General features: G+C 39.7%; 1 protein-coding gene across 1 annotated transcript; it reads right to left on the bottom strand.

Annotated features, from left to right (window-relative positions):
• Window positions 1-6,649: 6,649 nt before the first annotated feature.
• On the bottom strand, window positions 6,650-7,541 carry LOC116162206. Its single transcript, XM_031475761.1, has 4 exons — window positions 7,383-7,541; window positions 7,124-7,333; window positions 6,864-7,068; window positions 6,650-6,806 (listed from the first exon to the last, which is right to left on the bottom strand). The coding sequence occupies exons 1-4, from the start codon at window positions 7,425-7,427 to the stop codon at window positions 6,688-6,690; spliced, it is 579 nt and encodes a 192-aa protein (XP_031331621.1). The 5' UTR covers window positions 7,428-7,541; the 3' UTR covers window positions 6,650-6,687.
• Between the last annotated feature and the right edge of the window lie 11,416 nt (window positions 7,542-18,957).

Genomic DNA, 18,957 nt, shown 5'->3' with positions numbered 1-18,957 from the left:
CATTATATTTTCCTGATACAAGATTTCTTACCTAACCTAACTAGCACCCTTACCTAACCTCACTAATATTTTAAGATAATACCCCATCACCTCCTCGCACATTATATTTTCCTGATCCAAGGTTTCTCACCTAACCTAACCACCACTCTAACCTAACCTCACTAATTCTTAAACTTAACCTTCAATCACCTCTTCGCACATTATATTCTCCTGATACAAGATTCGTCAAAGTTTAAAACGAAGTAAGACGTTGAAATTGAAATACTTCTGTGATAGCTGGGCTTACATCGTGAGCACAGTGTCCCAAAAAAATGATGGACGAGTACGGTACGGCCTCGGTAACAATTTTAGAAGTGCCTCATTGATCGCTAAGCCTCGAAATTACTTCAACGATTCAATACCAAACTTTGTCTTCAATTTTTAGAAATTTTGTATCAGGAGAATATAACGTGCGAGGACGTGTTTCTGCTCCTAATACATGGACAATCGGTTAGAAAATGTTTGTAAAATGTGTCTGGTTACCAGGAGAACATGATGGTTGTGGAGGTCTTTTCCCATCATCCACAAACGTCTTTCGACGTCAAACTTCGTCTAAAGTTTTTACAAATTTTGTATCAGGATAGCATAATGTGCGAGGAGGTGTTTCAGCACCTAATACACAATGAATTAGTTAGAATTTTAGTACAATTTTTCTGCTTTTAGATTGCGTGAAGGCGGCGTGGTCAGATTACAGCGTTGCCAGAAAGACTTTATAAGATGCCTACAGGAAAAGGGCGTAGCCAAAAAACTTTTTGAATGAGCCTACATGATGCGGGCGTGCCCAGAAAAGAGTTGGAAGAGAAGAAGAGAAGAGGGAGTGACCAGAAAAGTTTTAGATGGCGCCTAAGAGAAGACCGTCCCAAGTGATAGCACACACCGTCTTCTACTAAGCATTCAGTAGGTTGAACCTGTTTAATATCGTAGAAGTATAAGTGAGGTTCGGTTAGAGTACTAGTTAGGCTAGTCAGAAATCGTCTATCACGAGAATATAATATTCGAGGAGGTGATTCAAGGTGATAAAACGAATCCCTAACCTCACTAATATAGTACAGATTTTATGACGATTTTGGTAATATACATATATTATCTGTTGGCGAAGTACGAGGTAAATTTCCGCAATAAATAAGAATTTCAAATAGACATTGGAGGGTTAAGTTTTAGCTCTGAGCGGACTCTCACCTAAACCAGCATTCCACCCTAACTTTGAATCGCCTCCTCGAACATTCTCTTCTCCTGATACAAGGTTTGCAACAACGTTAGACGCCTAAAGTCATCTGACCTAACCTAACCAGTACTCTATCCTAACCTCACTAATACTTTAACTTAACCTTCATTCACCTCCTCGCAAATTATGTTCCCCTGATACAGGATTTCTTACCTAACCTAACTACCACTCTAACATAACCTCACTAATACGTTAACTTAACCTTCAATCACCTCTTCGCACATTATATTCTCCTGATACAAGATTTGGAAAAATTTAAGACGTTCAAGGTAATCTGACCTAACCTAACTAGCACTCTATCCTAACCTCACTAATACTTTAACCTAACTTTCATCCACCTCCTCGCACAGTATGTTCTCCTGATACAAAATTTCTTACCTAACGTAACTGCCACTCTAACCTGACCTCACTAATACTTTAACTTAACCTTCAATCACCTCTTCGCACATTATATTCTCCTGATACAAGATTTGGAAAAATTTTAGACGCCCAAAGTAATCTGACCTAACCTAACTAGCACTCTATCCTAACCTCACTAATACTTTAACCTAACTTTCATCCACCTCCTCGCACAGTATGTTCTCCTGATACAAAATTTCTTACCTAACGTAACTGCCACTCTAACCTGACCTCACTAATACTTTAACTTAACCTTCAATCACCTCTTCGCACATTATATTCTCCTAATACAAGATTTGGAAAAATTTTAGACGCCCAAAGTAATCTGACCTATTCTAACTAGCACTCTATCTTAACCTCACTACTTTAACCTAACCTTCATTCACCTCTTCGCAGATTATGTTCCCCTGATACAAGATTTCTTATCTAACCTAACTACCACTCTAACCTAACCTCACTAATACTTTAATTTAACTTTCAATCTCCTCTTCGCACATTATATTCTCCTGATACAAGATTTGGAAAAATTTGAGACGCCCAAAGTAATCTGACCTAACCTAACTAGCACTCTATCTTAACCTCACTAATACTTTAACCTAACCTTCATTCACCTCTTCGCACATTATATTCTCCTGATACAAGATTTGGAAAAATTTAAGGCGCCCAAAGTAATCTGACCTAACCTAACTAGCACTATCCTAACCTCACTAAAACTTTAACTTAACTTTCATCCACCTCCTCGCACGTTATGTTCTCCTGATAACAAAATTTCTTAACTAACGTAACTGCCACTCTAACCTGACCTCACTAATACTTTAACTTAAGCTTCAATCACCTATTCGCACATTATACTCTCCTGATACAAGATTTGGAAAAATTTTAGACGCCCAAAGTAATCTGACCTAACCTAACTAGCACTCTATCTTAACCTCACTACTTTAACCTAACCTTCATTCACCTCTTCGCACATTATATTCTCCTGATACAAGATTTGGAAAAATTTTAGGCGCCCAAAGTAATCTGACCTAACCTAACTAGCACTCTTTCTTAACCTCACTAATACTTTAACCGAAACTTCATTCACCTCTTCGTAGATTATGTTCCCCTGATACAAGATTTCTTACCTAACCTAACTACCACTCTAACCTAACCTCACAAATACTTTAACTTAACCTTCAATCACCTCTTCGCACATTATAATCTCCTGATACAACATTTGGAAAAATTTAAGACGTTCAAAGTAATCTGACCTAACCTAACTAGCACTCTATCCTAACCTCACTAATACTTTAACCTAACTTTCATTCACCTCCTCGCACAGTATGTTCCCCTGATACAAAATTTCTTACCTAACGTAACTGCCACTCTAACCTGACCTCACTAATACTTTAACTTAACCTTCAATCACCTCTTCGCACATTATATTCTCCTGATACAAGATTTGGAAAAATTTTAGACGCCCAAAGTAATCTGACCTAACCTAACTAGCACTCTATCCTAACCTCACTAATACTTTAACCTAACTTTCATCCACCTCCTCGCACAGTATGTTCTCCTGATAACAAAATTTCTTAACTAACGTAACTGCCACTCTAACCTGACCTCACTAATACTTTAACTTAAGCTTCAATCACCTATTCGCACATTATATTCTCCTGATACAAGATTTGGAAAAATTTTAGACGCCCAAAGTAATCTGACCTAACCTAACTAGCACTCTTTCTTAACCTCACTAATACTTTAACCGAAACTTCATTCACCTCTTCGTAGATTATGTTCCCCTGATACAAGATTTCTTACCTAACCTAACTACCACTCTAACCTAACCTCACAAATACTTTAACTTAAGCTTCAATCACCTATTCGCACATTATATTCTCCTGATACAAGATTTGGAAAAATTTTAGACGCCCAAAGTAATCTGACCTAACCTAACTAGCACTCTTTCTTAACCTCACTAATACTTTAACCGAAACTTCATTCACCTCTTCGTAGATTATGTTCCCCTGATACAAGATTTCTTACCTAACCTAACTACCACTCTAACCTAACCTCACAAATACTTTAACTTAACCTTCAATCACCTCTTCGCACATTATATTCTCCTGATACAAGATTTGGAAAAATTTTAGGCGCCCAAAGTAATCTGACCTAACCTAACTAGCACTCTTTCTTAACCTCACTAATACTTTAACCGAAACTTCATTCACCTCTTCGTAGATTATGTTCCCCTGATACAAGATTTCTTACCTAACCTAACTACCACTCTAACCTAACCTCACAAATACTTTAACTTAACCTTCAATCACCTCTTCGCACATTATAATCTCCTGATACAACATTTCGAAAAATTTTAGACGCCCAAAGTAATCTGACCTAACCTAACTTGCACTCTATCCTAACCTCACTAATACTTTAACCTAACCTTCATTCACCTCTTCGTAGATTATGTTCCCCTGATACAAGATTTCTTATGTAACCTAACTACCGCTCTAACCTAACCTCACTAATACTTTAACTTAACCTTCAATCACCTCTTCGCATATTATATTCTCCTGATACAAGATTTGGAAAAATTTTAGGCGCCCAAAGTAATCTGACCTAACCTAACTAGCACTATCCTTACCTCACTAAAACTTTAACTTAACTTTCGTCCACCTCCTCGCACGTTATGTTCTCCTGATAACAAAATTTCTTAACTAACGTAACTGCCACTCTAACCTGACCTCACTAATACTTTAACTTAAGCTTCAATCACCTCTTCGCACATTATATTCTCCTGATACAAGATTTGGAAAAATTTTAGACGCCCAAAGTAATCTGACCTAACCTAACTAGCACTCTTTCTTAACCTCACTAATACTTTAACCGAAACTTCATTCACCTCTTCGTAGATTATGTTCCCCTGATACAAGATTTCTTACCTAACCTAACTACCACTCTAACCTAACCTCACAAATACTTTAACTTAACCTTCAATCACCTCTTCGCATATTATATTCTCCTGATACAAGATTTGGAAAAATTTTAGACACCGAAAGTAATCTGACCTAACCTAACTAGCACTTTATTTTAACCTCACTAATACTTTAACATAACCTCCATTCACCTCTTCACATGTTCCCCTGATTCAAGATTTTTTACCTAACCTAACTACCACTCTAACATAACCTCACTAATACTTTAACTTAACCTTCAATCACCTCTTCGCACATTATAATCTCCTGATACAACATTTGGAAAAATTTTAGACGCCCAAAGTAATCTGACCTAACCTAACTTGCACTCTATCCTAACCTCACTAATACTTTAACCGAAACTTCATTCACCTCTTCGTAGATTATGTTCCCCTGATACAAGATTTCTTACCTAACCTAACTACCACTCTAACCTAACCTCACAAATACTTTAACTTAACCTTCAATCACCTCTTCGCACATTATAATCTCCTGATACAACATTTGGAAAAATTTTAGACGCCCAAAGTAATCTGACCTAACCTAACTTGCACTCTATCCTAACCTCACTAATACTTTAACCTAACCTTCATTCACCTCTTCGTAGATTATGTTCCCCTGATACAAGATTTCTTACCTAACCTAACTACCGCTCTAACCTAACCTCACTAATACTTTAACTTAACCTTCAATCACCTCTTCGCATATTATATTCTCCTGATACAAGATTTGGAAAAATTTTAGACACCGAAAGTAATCTGACCTAACCTAACTAGCACTCTATCCTAACCTCACGAATGCTTTAAACTAAGATTCAATCACCTCCTAGCACATTATATCCGCCTGATACAAGATTTGTGAAAGTTTGAGACGAAGTAACAGGACAATATACATAAGGTGTTTTTAGTACACGAACTATTAGTTAGAAAATTCTGCCTATCAGGCGAGCATGATGGTTGAGGTGGCCTTTTCCCCATCACCCACAAAAATCTTTCAAAGCCAAACTTAGTCTTAAATTTTTCAAATTTTGTATCAGGAGAACATAATGTGATAGGAAGTGTTTATGCTCTTGATACACGAACTATCAGTTACAAAATTCTGGTAAAATTTGTCTGGCTACCGGGAGAACATGATGGATGAGGAGGTCTTTTTCCATACCTCACAAACATCTTTCAACGCCAGATTTCGTTTTATACTTATTCAAATTTTGTATTAGGAGAACATAATGTGCGAGGAGGTGTTTCTGCTCCTATTACATGGACTATCAGATAGAAAATTATTGTAAAAATTATCGGGCTACTAGGAAATCGATAACGAGAGATCGAGTCATCTCGGAAGTTGGTCCCGCTACTCCGGTGGAGCCCTCTCCCTCACCTGGCGCAGTCGGAGCAGTTAAGGATGTGACGTGCGAGACCTCCGTGTGAGCTTGAAGGTTGAAGGTTGAAGGTTCCCCCCCTCCATCAGGTCAATAACTGTAGATATTTATAATGCACCTCGACTGAGGCTCAGTGATGTCCTCCTCCGGGTGTCACTCCGGAAGACCTCAAACCCGCCGCAGCGACTTGCCTTGGATTCATACTGTACCTTCAGGTTTCTTCTTATAAATGAGAGGACAAAGAAATAAATGGTTCTTCCTGTGAGTTGCAAGGGTCAGTTCCATTGGGGGCGATTTCCTTAAAAACGAGATCTCTCCAATTGAGATATTTTCCTTTACCGCTGTTCTTTCGGGGGTAAATATGCGGAACTCGGTTTTTCAAGCGGGAAGGTGAGTTGACCACTACCTGTCTCCAATCGCTTTAGCCTTTCGAAGTCATCTGTTGATGGCATCTTCAACTGATGGGTTAGCGAAAACGATTGCATACGTAACGCTGAATGATAACCTTTTATCAGCGACCTCTTTATTGCAAAACTGAACTCACTTGGACCATGTCAAAATTGGCACGTAAATTGTTATCACGTGGAGCAACTCACTGTTCTCTTTACCAAAAAAAGACCCTCTACATAAATTTGTTTATTAAAGTTAAATACAAAAATAGGTATCGTGGTGTAGTAACGTTATCAGTCGCTTTAATGTTTGGGTGCCTGTTCAGCGATTGCCTTGTCCAAATCGGCCTTTAAACGTTCACCGGCGCTTTTCAACATTCCGAAGAAATCTTCGGCCACCTTCTTCATGCCTTCTTGGGCGTCTGCGGGGGAAAAAAACGCGGTTAACCTCCCGAAAACCTAAGCGAAACAACACTCACGTTCCAAGGATGGCATGAGCGCCTCCTCGACCTTTTTGCCTTCGGCGAAGATGTTGTTGATGTTGGTCTCGACGTGCTTCCTGACTTCCTCGCCTTTCTTGACGGTGTCTTCGCCGACCAATCCCTTGATGTAGGCGACTGACTCGCTGATCCTCTCGGAGGCTTCCTTGACCAACTTCTCGATGACTGGCTTGTTCTTGTCGGCCTAAAGTGGAGAAAGGGGTTGGAGGAGGTTTTGGCAAGTGTTTTGGGGTACTAACCTGTTCGGTCAAGTCCCTGGTTCCCTTCTCGACGGTGGTGGCGAAAGCCTTGGATACATCAACGAGAGCCTTGTCAATGTCCTTGTTTCCGGGCAGCACTTTCTTGATGGTTGCCTCGATGTCCTTGCGAACGGTGTCGACATTTTCCATGAACTGTTCCAAGCCGGTCTTCTCGGTCGGTGGCGTCTTCTTGGGTCTAGCCACGACGGCCTAAGACACAATTCTCAGTCTCTGTCGCTCACAACAGTGGCGTACGTACCTGAACGGCGAGGGCTGCGAGGAAAAAGTAGATAAACTTGGCCATGATGCTTCTGCTTTCACACAAACGTGATTGTGACGGAGGTGCACGCGTAATTTATACTCGGAGGGATCTAACCTTTTGTCCGATGATAGTCTTATCGGCGACCTATGGTTAACGTGAGTAATACGTGTATTTTGTGTGAACCAAGTCAATTTTGATAAGGGCCCGCCATTTCACAACGACTTCATCAAATTGACGGACGTCACGAAACTGGCAGTCACTGCGAAATTTGGCAACAGTGATCTTCCAATGATAAAGACTATCGCTGTAAATCTGAGGAGCATCGGTTTGTGCTTCACCAGAAATTGATTCTTCTGATGCTTAGAAGCAACTCTTTGGAGGTCTAGACGCCGCCGAAGTTCTCTTCTTCTAAGCAATCTGCAAGGTCTTGTGAGATCCTCCAAGGGATTCTTTTAAAGAATTCTCAAAAATTAAATATTGCACAACATTCTTCAAGTAATTGTCAGGAAATTGTTTAAGGAACCCTTCTATCAATTTTTCAAATGACTATCCAATAGCTTTTAAGCTATTGGCTCCCTTTTGGGGGAGAGTTTACCACCGGAGAGTTTGGGGGTATGTATTTTCCCTTTGCAGTACCCCCCAGGAAAAAGAGACGTGATAACTCTCATGGTCTCATGGTAGTCTTTGCAAAAAGGCAATCGATTCCTCCTGTGCGTAGGGGTATTCTATACATCAGCCAGAGGCCCCGGTGGTACTTTCTGTACAAACAAGCACGATCATTGTCCTAAAGAGTTTAGGACCAAAGGGCGGGGAATACCACCCAAAGAAAAAGGGATTTGATAACCTTTCTTCAAAAGGAAGTGTCACGGTAGCTTTTGGAAAACGGTAATCGCTTCTTCCTGTGGTAGGCGGTATTCCATATCTTCCAGACCCCCCGGTGTTACATTCTGTATCATACGAATAATCTTGACCTAAACAGTTTGGGGGTGAGATTAGCAGCGGAAGATCTGGGGGCTATGGAATACCCCCTAGGAAAAAGGGACTTGATAACCTTTCTTCAAACGAAAGAGAAAGCTTTTGGAGTAGTTTGTGGTAGGGGCATTCCAACCCCCCGGCTCTCCGGTGTTAAATTTTGTATCAAACAAACAAGCATGCCGATTGTTCTAAACGTTTTTAGGGAGAGTTTAGCACCGGGGGTCTGGAGGGTATAGAAAACCCCACAGGTGAAGGAGACCTTTCTTCAAATGAAAGTGTCATGGTAGTTTTTGGAAGAATGTCATCGATTCCTCCGGTGGTAGGGGGTATTGCATATCCCCCTGGACCCCCTGGTATTACATTTTGTAGGGCAGCGCCGAGAGGACTGGATATTCTTCCCAGGAAAGGATAAATCAATGGGTGACATTCTGCTGAAAGCTCTAAACCTTTTGGATGCAAACGTAGCACCGTGGGGTTTAGGCGCTTGGATTACGCTCCAAAAGGGAATTACTTATGCTCTCTTCTCGCACGTTTCTTTTAAAATGCTAAAGCAACAAAGGTTTTGGGTTAGGTCGTACTAAAAAAATACCTGGAGGGAAATGGAAGTCCCAGCAAGAAACGGGGGTATCGATTCTCCTCTTGTTTCCTAAACGTTTGGAAGAAAACGTAGCACCGAGGTGCCCTTTTCTGTCAAAAGGTGGCAACACACACAGCGCCGGGTGCTGGACGGTATGTGATCCCCCCCCCCCCTCCAAGGGAAGTTAATATCAGTAGTTTTTCTTCAAAGGTATCATCGGAGTGCTGTAAGATGTAAACATATAAAAGGAAAACGTAGCACCAGGAGGTCTGAAAGGAAAAGGAGATGCGATTATAAATTCTTTGAAGGGGAATACCTCATTCCCCATTGTCATTTCCAGAACCCATGAACGTACCGAGGGTAAGAGGGAAAAGGATTTATCGAGTCGTCCCTCTGCTAGGGGGTATTCAAGACTCCCGGGCATATGCAATACTTCTTTGCAAAGAGAGTCTTTTAATTTTCCAAAAAACAATTATGAAAGTGCCGAGGGCTTGACTTTTTGAGAAGAAAAGTGATACCGGGAGTTCGGGGGGGGGGGGGGGGTATGTACCGGGTGATCCAATAAGACTGTTCCTCGCTCCAGAACCGTTCGTCATATGAATTAGGGGTAAAAAAAATTAAATCGCTGGAAAATATTTTCAAGTTCTAAAATGACTAACAGAGGGCGTAATTGCTATCTTAAATTTTAAAATTGCATTTTCTTTTAATTTCGCATATAAACTAAACATTCTTTTTTCACATTTTTAAAGAGAACCAGGTTTATCTAGGTATCATTTTCGTAAAAACAAAAACTCAGTTATTTCAAAAACAAAGATGGCGTGGGGCGTTCAATTGTTTTTTCGATAACTCGCTTTAACTTCTTAACCGTTTGAGCGATTTTAATAAATTTGGTATGGTTGAAAAGAGCTCTTTAAATTTTTTTTCGAATTTGGTTTCTAGTCTATAACTTTTGATTGAGAAGTCTGATCGAAAAAGTACGAATTGTTTTGGATTCTACGCACCAAAATTAATAAGAAAAAGTGTTTTCCCGAGAAATTTTGGTGCAGTCGATTTTTGGTAAAAAAGGAAGGTTATACACTGCCTTTTTTTGAGGCCCGAAGAAAAAATTGTCTCAGATCGACCCCGAAAAAAATTTTCTTACAGAATGTGGCATGTAGAATCAATAATTTCAAACAGTTCCAAGATTGGGCTACTAGTTCAAAAGTTACAGCCCTTTGAATTTTTTTTCGAATTTGGTTTCTAGTCTATAACTTTTGATTGAGAAGTCTGATCGAAAAAGTACGAATTGTTTTGGATTCTACGCGCCAAAATTAATAAGAAAAAGTGTTTTCCCGAGAAATTTTGGTGTAGTCGATTTTTGGTAAAAAAGGAAGGTTATACACTGCCTTTTTTTGAGGCACGAAAAAAAAATTGTCTCAGATCGACCTGGAAAAAAATTTTCTTATACAGTGTGGCCTGTAGAATCCACAATTTCAAACAGTTCCAAGATTGAGCTACTAGTTCAAAAGTTACAGCCCTTTGAATTTTCTTTCGAAATTGGTTTTTAGTCTATAACTTTTAATTGAGAAGTCTGATCGAAAAAGTACGAATTATTTTGGATTCTACGTACCAAAATTAATAGGAAAAAGTGTTTTCCCGAGAAATTTTGGTGTGGTCGATTTTTGGTAAAAAAGGAAGGTTATACACTGCCTTTTTTTGAGGTCTGAAGAAAAAAATTGTCTCAGATCGACCCGGAAAAAATTTTTTTTTATAGAATGTGGCCTGTAGAGTCCATAATTTCAAACAGTTCCAAGATTGGGCTACTAGTTCAAAAGTTACAGCCCTTTGAATTTTCTTTCGAAATTGGTTTCTAGTCTATAACCTTTTGATTGAGAAGTCTGATCGAAAAAGTACGAATTGTTTTGGATTCTACGCACCAAAATGAATAGGAAAAAGTGTTTTCCCGAGAAATTTTGGTGTAGTCGATTTTTGATAAAAAAGGAATGTTATACACTGCTTTTTTTGAGGCACGAAAAAAAAATTGTCTCAGATCGACCCGGAAAAAAATTTTTCTTATAGAATGTGGCCTGTAGAGTCCATAATTTCAAACAGTTCCAAGATTGGGCTACTAGTTCAAAAGTTACAGCCCTTTGAATTTTTTTCGAATTTGGTTTCTGGTCTATAACTTTTGATTGAGAGGTCTGATCGAAAAAGTACGAATTGTTTTGGATTTTACGCACCAAAATTAATAGGAAAAAGTGTTTTCCCGAGAAATTTTGGTGTAGTCGATTTTTGGTAAAAAAGGAAGGTTATACACGCTCTGGGCTGAAGGCATAGAATCAGGGGGTCTAGGGTGAATGGAATACTCTCCAGCAAATTAAAGTCTTATTATCCCTTCCCCTACGATTTCTGTGACAGTGCCAAGGGTTTCAACGTGTTTTTGATTTAGAGCAACAACACCTGTCGGGGGACTTGGAAGTGTAGAATAAGAATCTGGAAAATTAACTCACAACTGATCCCCTCAATCTCTATGGCGGTTACTGTTACTCACAAAACCCTTTGGAAAATTTAGTTGCAAAGTTTTTCACTCAGAAAACTGAAACTTTCCTTAAGTCTCTTAAAGTTCTTTTTCGAAAACGTCTCCATAAGAAAGCCTCTCAAATCTCAGAGGTTTTGGAGAACTTTATGCAACTCCCTCAAACCCTTCTTGCACAGGCTCTCCTGAGTCTTTCGCGAATTTCACGCATGGGCTTCCCAGGGAGTGCTTTGGAACTACTTTGAAACCCTAATTAAATCACGACACCAATAAACCTTTTTGAAACTCCTAGTTCGCTCCCTGAAATTTGTAAGATTACCAAATCTTGACTTCGAAGCTCATCAACGTCAATCTTTGTTGCAGCATGCCAGACGAACCATTGACCTTTGCTAGGTTAATTATCGCGATAATTTGCACGACCGTGACCATTACCCTGGGTTAAACTGGTGACTTAATTTTGAACTGCGACTGAAACGAAGTATTTACATCAATAGTTGCCTTATCACTTGCAATTATCGCGATAATTTACATCATTAGATTTCATTTTCAATTGTTGCAAGATGTGAAGTGATAATATAATAAACGCGATAATTCTATTTCAAATTCCTGTTTGTTGTTAGGACAAACATTGAAAGCACAGAAATCCCCGAACAAATGTGCCTTATTGCACCAATTTCATCCGCATTCCTTCGGAGAACTTAGCGATAACCCCCTTTTCAGTTCAAGATCGCAATAATTGACTTTCGTAAGGATTAATAAAATTATGCTTCATTGTAATTACTTTAAAACGATAACGAGATCTTCATTGCGAAAGGTCGATGGTACTTTGTGGTGGTCGAGACTTGTACTTTGTATCATTTGCTTTGGCGTCCTTTGAACTTCATTATAACTAAACTGACCGTTAATTGTATTATTAGAAGGTGTCATCATCCTATCGTCGAATACTGACCTGCTTTGTTCATTTGTTGACAGAAGCAGACGATAAGGCGCTGGTTTCAACTGGCAGAGTTACAAACGCGCAGGTGCCTGCCTTACCGACAAGGAGCGACACCTACCGAGAAAACAAACAGCCTAGAAAACAATTTTTGCACTAGATCACCTTCAGGTACATCTGCCTGTACCAAGGATTATCGCAATAATTCCGGTCAGCCTGCTGCAACTAGCTCCCCTCGAATACTCGTCCAGTTACACGCCCTCTCGATCGCTGAACCACTCAAGCCCCACAACCAACGACAAGGGTTAACACTGAGGGTGATCAAGCAGAGTAATTTTTCGTATAATTTTTCAAGAATCTGTCAGGACATTTTTTTGAATAGGTTGTCCAAAAAGTGAATTTAAGACGTCTCTCAGGAGGCTATTAAAAACTTCATCCGGGGGTGCTTTAAAATAAGTCTGTCAAGGGGGTTCTTCAAAAGGTTCTTGAAAAAAAGATCAAAAGTTTTAAATATTTTAAAGATTTTCCTAGAGATACGAAAATAATTAATAAATTTCGCTACAGATTCATCGAGAAACCCTTGGAAGGACTCCCCTAGAGGTTATTCAAAAGCTCTGCGGTTCTCAAATAGTTTGAACACAGTAAAAATTCTGAGGAGTAGATTTAGAAAGTCCTCGGTGAATCTGGGATGTTGGAATCAAATATTTAGTTAAGAGCCGTTAAGCTCAAAGTTTTGAATTGTTTAAATCTTTGACATCACAAGGAGGTTAGTACCTTGAGGTTTTGAGTTTCCTTGCGTTCTTAAGGTAATAAGCAGGTTTTGTAAAGGTCTTGCAAAGTCTTGGATCTTGCGGAGGTCTTTACGTAGGAGTTACAGAAGTCATAATGATGTGTCAAGGTCCACAAGGTCTTGAATCTCGAAGAAGCCTTAAGGTCTCTTAATCTCAAGGTCTCTTAAAATGTAGAGGTTAAGAAATCTAGATGTGTAGAGACATTGCGCAGTTGTGGTTTTGAGATTGATACCCTGAAACCTTAGTTAGGGTTATTGAGGCCTTTGAAATCCTTGTGGACCTTAATGCCTTCGAGTTGCTTAATTTTTTTAAACAACCTCTAAACTGAGCTCCTTGAGAGTTGGGATAGAAAATGGAGGTTTCAGGGTTTGAGATTGAAGATTTTAGAGGATTTATCCAGCACTCAACATCCTTACGGTTTCAGAATGCATGATTCAAGAGTCAGGAGGATTCAGGGCTCAAGAGGGTTCAAAATTCAGGACCAATCTCTCATAACTCAAGGCCTAATAAACTTCACAATTACGAGTTTAGGATTCAGGCTCCAAATTTAGGTGCTTAGGACTCTTGAGTTATGACCGTGAATAGAAAATTCAAGGTTCAGGATTTATGGATCGAGATGCAATACTCAGCACTCAACACTCAAGAGGATGGTTTTGAACTCACGAATCAAGATTCAGGGGGATTCAAGACTTCGGGATTAAGGATTCACGACTTAAGATTCAAAGACTTCAGAATTCAGAATACAGGATTCAAAAATGCGGATTAATCACCCAGGATTCTGAAGATTCAGAACTTTGGGCACAAGGATCAGAACTCGAGACTCCAGAGGATTCACGATTCGAAGTTTAATCCTGAATCCTGTTGAATCTTGAATTCTGAATCCGCCTGGGCCTTGAACCGCAAGCTGTGAATCCTGTAACCGTCTTGATCCTAAACACTGAACTGTCTAATTAGGATCATGAGTCATGGCTCGTAATTCCTGAATCCTATTGAGTCTCGTTTCCTAAGTGTTGTATCTACGTAATTTGCGTCCCAAGTCGTGAATCCTTAATCCTGAAACCTCCTGGGTCTTGCATCGTGTATTCTGAATTCCATGTCATCTCTTCTTTTTTGAGTGCCGAGCCCTGAACCCTCTTGAACCTTAATTCTTGAATAATTCCACGCCGAATTTTCTATACAGGGCCATGTCTCCTGACTTATAAATCCTGATTCCTAAATCAGATTCGTAAACCTTGAATTCTCGACCGTAAATTTTGGAATCTAAATTCGAAATTTCCGCTTGAGTTTTGAGAAGTTTGGATCTTGAATTCTAAATTCGCACAAAAACGGATCCGCGGAATTTTAAATCCGGCGGCAACTTGAGCCATGCTTTCTTAATATTGAAATCCCGAGCAGTTCCAGGTCATTAATCCTTAATCCTGAATTGTCTCGAATCTTGAATTGTGTACTCTGGATTCCGTACCTTTTTGAGTCTTGAGCCCACTTAAATCTTAACTTGTAAATCCTGAACCATGACTTTATCATGATTATATCTCAAGGTCTGAAGAGTTTCTAAGCGCCGGGGTCTCGAGACCTTAGGGTCCGGATAGAAAACTCACAGTTCAGGATTTAGGACTGAAGCGTCGCGAGACAAAATTTACCTAAGAGTATTCAGTGAGGAGGATTCAGGATTCTACATGTAAGAGGATACAGGATTTAGAATGCACGATTCAAGACTTAACTCAGGATTAACGCCTGAGGACCTGAGAACATTAGATCAGAATTCAGGGCCCAGAATTGAATTCAAAAGAATTTAGGACCCAAGGCTCGGAATTCAAGGTTTAATAGGATTCACAATTCAGGACGTTCCAACGTTCAGGATTTATAATTCGAGACTTAATTTGGAGGACTCACCCATGACTCTGGAAAGAAAACTCACAGTTCAGGATTTAGGACTGAAGCTTCGCAAGACAAAATTTAAGAGTATTCAGTCAGGAGGATTCGGGATTATACATGTAAGAGGATACAGGATTTAGAATGCACGATTGAAGGCTTAACTCAGGATTAACGCCTGAGGACTTGAGACCCCTAGATCATCAGAATTCAGGGCTCAGGAGTTCAAAATTGAATTCAAAAGAATTTAGGACCCAAGGCTCGGAATTCAAGGCTTAATAGGATTCACAATTCAGGACGTTCCAACGTTCAGGATTTATAATTCGAGACTTAATTGGGAGGATCCAACCCATGGCTCTGGATAGAAAACTCACAGTTCAGGATTTAGGACTCAAGTTTCGCGAGACAAAATTTAAGAGTATTCAGTGAGGAGGATTCAGGATTCCACATGTAAGAGGATACAGGATTTAGAATGCACGATTGAAGGCTTAACTCAGGATTAACGCCTGAGGACTTGAGACTCTTAGATCATCAGAATTCAGGGCCCAGGAGTTGAAAATTGAATTCAAAAGAATTTAGGACCCAAGGCTCGGAATTCAAGGCTTAATAGGATTCACAATTCAGGACGTTCCAACGTTCAGGATTTATAATTCGAGACTTAATTGGGAGGATCCAACCCATGGCTCTGGATAGAAAACTCACAGTTCAGGATTTAGGACTCAAGTTTCGCGAGACAAAATTTAAGAGTATTCAGTGAGGAGGATTCAGGATTCCACATGTAAGAGGATACAGGATTTAGAATGCACGATTGAAGGCGTAACTCAGGATTAACGCCTGAGGAATTGAGAAAATCATGAGAACTCAGGGCTCAGGAGTTCAAAATTGAATTTAAAAGAATTCAGGACCCAGGACTCGGAATTAAAGGCTTAATAGGATTCAGAATTCAGGACGTTCCAACGTTCAGGATTTATAATTCTAGACTTAATTGGGAGGATCCACCCATGACACGGGATAGAAAACTCACAGTTCAGGATTTAGGATTGAAGCTTCGCGAAACAAAATTTAAGAGTATTCAGTGAGGAAGATTCAGGATTCTACATGTAAGAGGATACAGGGTTTAGAATGCACGATTCAAGACTTAACTCAGGATTAACGCCTGAGGGCTTGATACTCTTGGATCATCAGAATTCAGGGCTCAGCAGTTCAAAATTTAAATTCAAAAAAATTCAGGACCCAAGGCTCAGAATTCAAGGCTTAATAGGATTCACAATTCAGGACGTTCCAACGTTCAGGATTTATAATTCGAGACTTAATTGGGAGGATCCAAGCCATGGCTCTGGATAGAAAACTCACAGTTCAGGATTTAGGACTCAAGCTTGGCGAGACAAAATTTAAGAGTATTCAGTGAGTTCAAGACTTAGACATAGAATTCACGATTCAAGGATCAAGACTCAAAAGAATTCAGTAACCAAGAATGTTTAATGAAGAAGAGAAGTATAATAAACCCCGAGTATGTTTTCGGTGGCCAATTCTGAATTTTCTTGAATCTTGAAGTGGTTCTGAGCTTTGGGTCATATGATCTGAATCCACAAAAGTCTAGATATCCAATCCGAAATTTTAAATCCTGCATCCCGGACCATGTATTCTGAGTTCTAAAATCTGAATCCACTCTACTGAACTGTTAAGTCTCGATCTCTGCGCGATGCTCTCGGAATCGTTAAATCCCCGGATGTTTAATCCGTAATTTTGAATCTTGCATTCTGAATATCGAATCCTCTTGACACTAAATCTGGAAGTTGAATCCTGAATCCTGTTGAACCTTGAATTCTGAATCCGGCTGAGCCTTCAACCGCAAGCTCTGAATCCTGTATCCGCTTGAGTGTTAAGTCACGAGTCTTTAATTCACTAGAACTTTGATCCTAAACACTGAACTGTCTAATTAGGATCATGAGTCATGACTCGTAATCCCTGAATCCTATTGAGTCTCGTTTCCTAAGTCTTGTATCTACGTAATTCAAAATTTTCGTCCCAAGTTGTGAATCCTTAATCCTGAAACCTCTTGGGTCTTGAATCGTGTATTCTGAATCCCATGTCCTCTCTCCTTTTCTGAGTGCCGAGCCCTGAATCCTCTTGAATCTTCCACACCGAATTTTCAATACAGGGTCATGTTTCCTGAATTTATAAGTCCTGATTCCTAAATCGGATTCGTAAATCTTGAATTCTCGACCGTAAATTTTGGAATCTAAATTCGAAATTTCCGCTTGAGTTTTGAGAAGTTTGGATCTTGAATTCTAAATTCGCACAAAAACGGATCCGCGGAATTTTAAATCCGGCGGCAACTTGAGCCATGCTTTCTTAATATTGAAATCCCGAGCAGTTCCAGGTCATTAATCCTTAATCCTGAATTGTCTCGAATCTTGAATTGTGTACTCTGGATTCCGTACCTTTTTGAGTCTTGAGCCCACTTAAATCTTAACTTGTAAATCCTGAACCATGACTTTATCATGATTATGTCTCAAGGTCTGAAGAGTTTCTAAGCGTCGGGGTCTCGAGACCTTAGGGTCTGGATAGAAAACTCACAGTTCAGGATTTAGGATTCAAGCTTCGCGAGACAAAATTTAAGAGTATTCAGTGAGGAGGATTCAGGATTCTACATGTAAGAGGATACAGGGTTTAGAATGCACGATTCAAGACTTAACTCACGATTAACGCCTGAGAACTAGAGACCCTTGGATCATCCGAATTCGGGGCTCAGGAGTTCAAAATTAAATTTAAAAGAATTCAGGACCCAAGGCCCTGAATTCAAGGCTTAATAGGATTCAGAATTCAGGACGTTCCAACGTTCAGGATTTATAATTCGAGACTTAATTGGGAGGATTCACCCATGGCTCTGGAAAGAAAACTCACAGTTCAGGATTTAGGATTCAAGCTTCGCGAGACAAAATTTAAGAGTATTCAGTGAGGAGGATTCAGGATTCTACATGTAAGAGGATACAGGGTTTAGAATGCACGATTCAAGACTTAACTCACGATTAACGCCTGAGAACTAGAGACCCTTGGATCATCCGAATTCGGGGCTCAGGAGTTCAAAATTAAATTTAAAAGAATTCAGGACCCAAGGCCCTGAATTCAAGGCTTAATAGGATTCAGAATTCAGGACGTTCCAACGTTCAGGATTTATAATTCGAGACTTAATTGGGAGGATTCACCCATGGCTCTGGAAAGAAAACTCACAGTTCAGGATTTAGGACTCAAGTTTCGCGAGACAAAATTTAAGAGTATTCAGTGAGTTCAAGACTTAGGCTTAGGATTTACGATTCAAGGATCAAGACTCAAAAGAGTTCAGTAACCAAGAATGTTTAATGACGAAGAGAAGGATAATAAACCCCGAGTATTTGTGTTTTCGGTGGCCAATTCTGAACTTTCTAGAATCTTGAAGTGGTTCTGAGCTTTGGGTCATATGATCTGAATCCCCAGAACTCTAGTTATCCAATCCGAAATTTTAAATCCTGCATCCTGGACCATGTATTCTGAGTTTTAAAATCTGAATCCACTCTATTGAACTGTCAAGTCTCGATCTCTGCGCGATGCTCTCGGAATCGTTAAATCCCCGGATGTTTAATCCGTAATTTTGAATCTTGCATTCTGAATATCGAATCCTCTTGACACTAAATCTGGAAGTTGAATCCTGAATCCTGTTGAACCTTGAATTCTGAATCCGGCTGAGCCTTCAACCGCAAGCTCTGAATCCTGTATCCGCTTGAGTGTTAAGTCACGAGTCTTTAATTCACTAGAACTTTGATCCTAAACACTGAACTGTCTAATTAGGATCATGAGTCATGACTCGTAATCCCTGAATCCTATTGAGTCTCGTTTCCTAAGTATTGTATCTACGTAATTCGTGCCGA

Source organism: Photinus pyralis, unplaced genomic scaffold (assembly GCF_008802855.1).
Source record: "Photinus pyralis isolate 1611_PpyrPB1 unplaced genomic scaffold, Ppyr1.3 Ppyr1.4_LG10, whole genome shotgun sequence".
Classification (NCBI taxonomy): Eukaryota; Metazoa; Arthropoda; class Insecta; order Coleoptera; family Lampyridae; genus Photinus; species Photinus pyralis.
This window is presented reverse-complemented; position numbering and strand designations above follow the sequence as displayed.